This window comes from Odocoileus virginianus, chromosome 20, assembly GCF_023699985.2.
Source record: "Odocoileus virginianus isolate 20LAN1187 ecotype Illinois chromosome 20, Ovbor_1.2, whole genome shotgun sequence".
In the NCBI taxonomy this organism is placed as follows: domain Eukaryota; kingdom Metazoa; phylum Chordata; class Mammalia; order Artiodactyla; family Cervidae; genus Odocoileus; species Odocoileus virginianus.
In genome coordinates, this window is record NC_069693.1 from 6,200,298 (window position 1) to 6,206,000 (window position 5,703).

At 61.1% G+C, this 5,703-nt stretch overlaps 2 protein-coding genes across 6 annotated transcripts in view; one reads left to right on the top strand and one right to left on the bottom strand.

Moving 5' to 3' along the window:
• Window positions 1-336, bottom strand: part of TRPM4 (transient receptor potential cation channel subfamily M member 4) — a 40,560-nt gene extending 40,224 nt beyond the window's left edge. For 4 of the 5 annotated variants that reach the window (XR_011482029.1, XM_070450539.1, XM_020885673.2 and 1 more), the window contains exon 1: window positions 233-336. Coding sequence is in view for 4 of the 5 variants with exons in the window: in XM_070450539.1 (XP_070306640.1) it covers window positions 233-256 (24 nt within the window). In the remaining variant the exon portion in view is untranslated. The remainder of the gene's footprint in view (window positions 1-232) is intronic. The other variant, XM_070450541.1, reaches the window with a different exon arrangement.
• A 1,264-nt stretch (window positions 337-1,600) lies between these two features.
• Window positions 1,601-5,701, top strand: HRC (histidine rich calcium binding protein). The gene is made up of 6 exons (XM_070450544.1): window positions 1,601-3,735; window positions 3,811-3,881; window positions 4,433-4,501; window positions 4,730-4,784; window positions 5,245-5,281; window positions 5,464-5,701. Exons 1-6 carry the CDS (start codon window positions 1,821-1,823, stop codon window positions 5,498-5,500), a joined length of 2,184 nt encoding a protein of 727 aa, XP_070306645.1. The 5' UTR covers window positions 1,601-1,820; the 3' UTR covers window positions 5,501-5,701.
• The last annotated feature ends 2 nt before the right edge of the window (window positions 5,702-5,703 follow it).

A 5,703-nucleotide genomic window follows, 5' to 3' on the forward strand; every position in this document is an offset into this window, starting at 1 on the left:
GGAGATCCGGGAGTCCAGGACCCCAGCGTCATCGTCTCCCGGACTCCGGAGACTCGACCCCACCCCCGGCCTCCCCCCTTCTATCCGTCCCCAGGGACCCAGGGGTCCCGGCCTCCAGCAACCCCCCTCCTTTGTCTGGCCCGAGAATCTAGGTCTCAAGCGCCCTCCTCCCTGCGAGCCAGGAGGCCTGGCCCAGGCTCCCAGTTCCTCAGACCCGGGTCCGGCGCTGTACCTGCTCCTTCTCCGCACCCACCATGCTGCTGCGGCCACAGCGACCTGACAGCAAGCAACCCCTCCACCAACCCGGAGCTCCAGAAGTGCCCGGGACCGACCGGATCCGCCGCCTCCCCGCCCAGCCCGGGGCGGGACCAGGTCTGTGGGGCGGGGAGCAAAGGAGATGCGTAGAGCGGGAGGCGGGGCCGAGGATGGAACAGAACTCGGGAAAAGGGGTCAGGGACCAGAGAGAGGGGGACGGGGACCCAGAGGAGGGGACGGGGACCAGAGAGAGGGGGACGGGGACCCAGAGAGAGGGGGACGGGGACCCAGAGAGAGGGGGACGGGGACCCAAAGGAGGGGGCGGGGACCCGAGAGAGGGGGACGGGGACCCAGGGAGAGGGGGACGGGGCCCAGAGAGAGGGAGGATGGAGACCCAGAGAGGAAATGGCAGCGACGAGGCAGAGGGTCCACTGACAACACTGACAAAGTGTTGGGGGGACACAAAGACTTAGGTGGGGGCAGAGAATTGGATGGGTGGCGGGCTACATGACCCACAGAGACAGTGAGAAAGGCTTGGATAGGGTGGGGGCATGCAGACACACTCAAGAGTGAGCAGAAGGGGACAGAACCCTCAGGATGGGGGACAGGGATCCTGAGAGAGCAGGTGAAGAAACAACGGTGGAGAGAGGAAGACCCGTGAAGAAGGATGGGACCCCAAAGAGCTGGAGCAGCAGTGCTGGGATGAGCAGTGGGAGGTGTGGGTAGGCGGACGGGCAGGGCCACGTGTCCCCTGCCAGCTCTCTGACAGGGACAGCTGTGGCCGCCTGGGTAACCTGAGCCCCCCGCCCCCCTCCCCGTACCACATTTATAGCCCTGGCCTGGCCCCATCCCCTGCCCCCGGATCTGAGTCCCAGGGACGGGAGGTCACGGGTATGTGTGCTGCAGCAGGATTCCTCTCACCCCTCACCAGGGCCTCCATGCTGGCATCCACCATCTCAGCAGAGTAGCCCATTCTGGCAAGAAACTCCTGGGAATCTAACCCCCCAGTCCTTCCTTGGCAGGGGTCTCTCCCTTCACATACATCCCTCCTGCTCCCCTCCCCCGGGGTCCAGGCTCCCCCACACTGGCCGACTAAAAATCTAGCCATTGTCTTGGCAGCTACCAAACATGAACGCTTTGGCAGCGCAAAGTCAGAGACCCTTGACTCCTCTCTCCTGGCCAAAGAGAGACCCCTTCATCCCACCCCCTTCCCAGCTGAGAGGAGGAGGCGCAGGAGGGGAGGGGCAGGAGGGGACTGACCCAGAATAACTCAGGGCCCAGAGTAAATTTAGCCACAGAGAGGGGAGGGGAGAGACCCTATTGGCTGGGAAGTGGGAGGGAGGACCAGCGAGGGGGGTCAGAGGACTCTGAAGACAGCCTCAGAGGGGTGTCCAGAGGCTGACTGTGAGGACCAGAGGGCAGAGACGGGGAGGGACACAGCAAAGGAACGACACAGGGAGTCAGAAAGGGAAGGAGCCCCAAAGGGACAAGGAGCCCAACATCCATCCTCGCAGCCACAGCCGCAGTGGGAGCCAGCCCTGGGAGCAGCTCTGCGGCCCGTCCCCATGGGCCCCTGCGGGCCATGGCTGCACACTTCTGTCCTCTGGGCCGCAGTGGCCAGCCTGCTCCTCCCCCCCGCCGTGACCCAGCAGCTGAGAGGGGCTGGGCCCGGCCCCAGCAACTGGGACGACCATGCAGGAGTTCCCGGGCCCTCAGAGGACGTGTCGGGCAAGCCTGACCACCCGACGCACAGCCACGGAGGCCATGGAGATGAGAACAGGGATGTTTCCGCAGAGAGCGGGCATCATCTCTGGGGCCACGGAGACCACGGAGAAGAGGACGAAGATGTCTTCAGAGAGTCCCAAGGCCATAGGTACCAAGGCCACGAGGTGGGAGACGAGAACGTCTCTGACGAGGAGGAATACCCCGAGCATGCTCAGCAGGCCCGCGGACACAGACACCACGGAAATGAAGACGCGGATGATTCAGCTGAGCGCGGGGACCACTTTCCCAGCCACGGGAGCCAGAGCCATCAAGACGACGAGGAGGAGGAAGTTGTGTCCAGTGAGCATCACCATCATCACATCGTCAGGCATGTCCACCGAGGCCACAGAGAAGAGGAAGATGAAGACGAGGAAGAGGAGAATGTCCCCACTGAGTATGGACACCAGGTCCACAGACACCAGGACCATGGGAAGGAGGAGGATGAAGACGACTCAGAGGAACATGACCACGACCATGGCCCCAGCCACAGACACGGGGGCCACGAAGAAGATGATGATGACGGCGGCGATGTTGTCTCCGCCGAGCGCAGACATCAAGTCCACAGGCACCGAGATCATGGGGAGGAGCAGGAGGAGGCTCTCTCAGAGGAACATCCCCACCATCACAGCCCCAGCCACAGACACCAGGGCCACAAAGAAGAAGATGATGATGATGAAGACGACGATGATATTGTCTCCACTGAGCACAGACATCAAGTCCACAGGCACCGAGATCACGGGGAGGAGGAGGATGAAGATGACTCAGAGGAACATCACCACCATGGCCCCAGCCACAGATATGGGGGCTACGAAGAAGAAGAAGATGATGATGAAGAAGATGACAATGATATTGTCTCCACTGAGCACAGACATCAAGTTCACAGGCACCGAGATCATGGGAAGGAGGAGGATGAAGCTGTCTCAGAGGAACATCATCACCATCACGGTGGTGACAAGGAAGACGAGGATGAGGATGTGTCCACTGAACACTGGCACCAGGCTCCCAGACATACCCACCATGGCCTTGGAGATGAGGAGGAGGAGGAGGAGGAGATCACAGTCAAGTTCAGCCACCCTGTTGCAAGCCACCAACCCCAAGGCCACAAGAGTGCTAAGGGGGAGGACTTCCCAGAAGATTATAAAAAAGCAGTCCCTGGCCGTGACCACCATGGAGTCCCCAAGGAGGAAGATGAGGACATCTCTGCCAGGCTTGGCCACCAGGCTCCCAGCCATAGGCAGCAAGACCACAGAGATGAGGGGACCGGCCACAGAGGGTCCATTAACGAAGAGATTAGCCACCGGTCCCCAGAACACATGGGGGTGAAGGATAGAAGCCACTTAAGGGAGAGCGAGTCTGAGGAGGATGAGGAAGAGAAGGAAGAGGATCACAGCTCCCATGAAGAAGCTGACGAAGGTTCAGAGGAGGGAGGAGAAGGCACCCCGCATGGCAGCCTGGATGACCAGGAGGATGAGGAAGACGAGGAGGAAGGGCATGGCCTCAGCCTGAGCCAGGAGGAGGAGGAAGAGGAGGAGGAGGAAGAGAGAGAAGAGAGAGCTGAGGTTTGGGTCCCGCTGAACCAAGACCGCCAGGAGGAAGATGAGGAGGAGGCGGGGCTAGGAGAAGATGAACTCCCCTTCACCATCATCCCCAACCCGCTGACCAGGAAGGAGGCGTCTGGAGGGGCCTCCAGTGAGGAGGAGAGTGGCGAGGACACGGGTAAGTGATCTGACTGGCTGGGGGTGGGGAGGGGCGGAGTCAGCCTGCGTCATTGCTGCCGTCTTGTCCCCACAGGCCAGCAGGATGCCCAGGAGTATGGGAACTACCAGCCAGGGTCCCTGTGTGCCTACTGCTCCTTCTGCAATGTATGTCCGCAAGCCAGATGCACCCACCAAGCTGTTCCTAGACTTTGTCCAGGGCTCTGGTGTGCCTTGGGAGGGTCGTGACAAAGGAGAATCAGGGACAGTTCTGAGTGAACAAAGACACTTCTGGGGCCACCGGGGTGGGGGGGCAGACTGGAGGCCAGGAGGCTGGGGAGGAGGCTGGGACAGTGGTCCAAGAGTGGGAGGGTGAGGCCTGAGCTGCACTTGCAGACCCGGGGACAGGGAGGAGGGTGCAAGGCAGAGCCTGGGGTGGGGGGGGTGGGGACAGGACTGGAGACTGACCGCCTGTGGGGGGAGCAAGGAGGAAGCAGGTGAAGAGACCACCCGAACGTCCAGCCCACGGTAACGAGGTGATGTTGCAGCACCTTGCAATAGGGCAACCAGAGGGTGGCAAGCCGGTTGGGGGAAGATGACTGAGCTCAGTGTTGGAGGTGAGGAGGCCGAGACGTTGGGGAAACGTCCGGCGGGCTGGGTGGAGCACTGGTGGACGGCTCCCAAACATTTCCGTCTCACCTGGCTCCTCTGGCCCCCAGCGATGCACTGAATGTGAAAACTGCCACTGTGACGAGGAGAACATGGGAGAGCATTGCGACCAGTGCCAGGTGAGCGTTCTCCCAGACTCAAGGATGCCCCAGGTTCAGGATGGCCCGGGACCAGCTGAGCACCCCCGGCCCCGAATCCTGGCCTCTGCCCTCAACCTGACCTAACCCCTTACTCTTGATGTAGCCTTGACTCCAAACCCGAACCCACCTCTGACCTTAACCTCCACCTAGCTAGTCTCCTCCGCCCCTGACCATCTCCTACCTCTCTCTCCCTATCCTCGCCCCCAGCACTGTCAGTTCTGCTACCTCTGCCCGCTGGTCTGCGAAACTCTCTGCTCTCCCGGTGAGCATGGGCCGGGCCCAGGAGGAAACCGGGTGAAGGGGCGGGGCCTGTGGGGGCGGAGCCAACCCGAGGAGGGGACCGGAAGGCTGTGGGCGTGGCTATGTGGGGAGGCGTGGCCGAGGCGGGGCATCTTTGATAGGAATGGGAGGGGCACCGAGGGGTGGGGCCCGCACAGAAGGAAGGTTGGGGAAAGAAGCCAAAGCTAGAGGGGTTAGGATTGCCTAGAGGATTGAGGGGCGAGCCTAGAGCCGAGAGGGTGCGGCCAAAGCAAGAACGGGGCTCCTGAAACACCCAGAGCCGAGGGAAGGAGTGGGCCCTTCAGAGGTGTCCCAGAAGAAGGAATTCATTTGGGAGAAGGAACCCAGAAAGGCGGGCGGAGCTAGTCCTGATCCTGGACTGAGGGGAAAGTGACCCCCAAATTCACCCGTGGTGTACCCCTCAAGCCTCTTCTCTCCCACAGGAAGCTACGTCGACTATTTCTCCTCGTCCCTGTACCAGTAAGTATATGGAAGGGAAAGTTTGAGGGCTCCTTTAGAAAGGTGCTGTCCCGCTATGAATTACTGGACAACCCTGGGATTCTGTTTCCCCCTTGGTGAAACGGGCAGGTTAAGGACCTCTAAGCGCCATGGGGTGAGCTAGGGACACTTCGACTGTCCAATCTCTGCGTCCTTCTCTCCAGAGCCCTGGCCGACATGCTGGAAACTCCGGAACCCTGACCCAGCCTCGCGGCTGCGGCGCAGACATACCTCCCTGGCCCTCCGACCCCTTTCCACGAGCCATATTTATTTCTCTGAATAAACGTGCTCCCGGAGACCTCACTGTCAGGCGTGGGGTCGTGGGTTTGAGGGAGAAGGGGCCTGAACTCCTCGAGGTGTTTGGTTTGCTAGGTCCTGATAAATAAATCAGTCAACACGGGAGC

Coding starts and splice junctions, on each gene's coding strand:
- HRC (XM_070450544.1), top strand. CDS start 1,821: ATGGGCCCCTGCGGGCCATGGCTGCACACTTCTGTCCTCTGGGCCGCA. Junction 3,882..4,432: donor CCTACTGCTCCTTCTGCAAT/GTATGTCCGCAA, acceptor TCTGGCCCCCAG/CGATGCACTGAATGTGAAAA. Junction 4,502..4,729: donor AGCATTGCGACCAGTGCCAG/GTGAGCGTTCTC, acceptor CCTCGCCCCCAG/CACTGTCAGTTCTGCTACCT.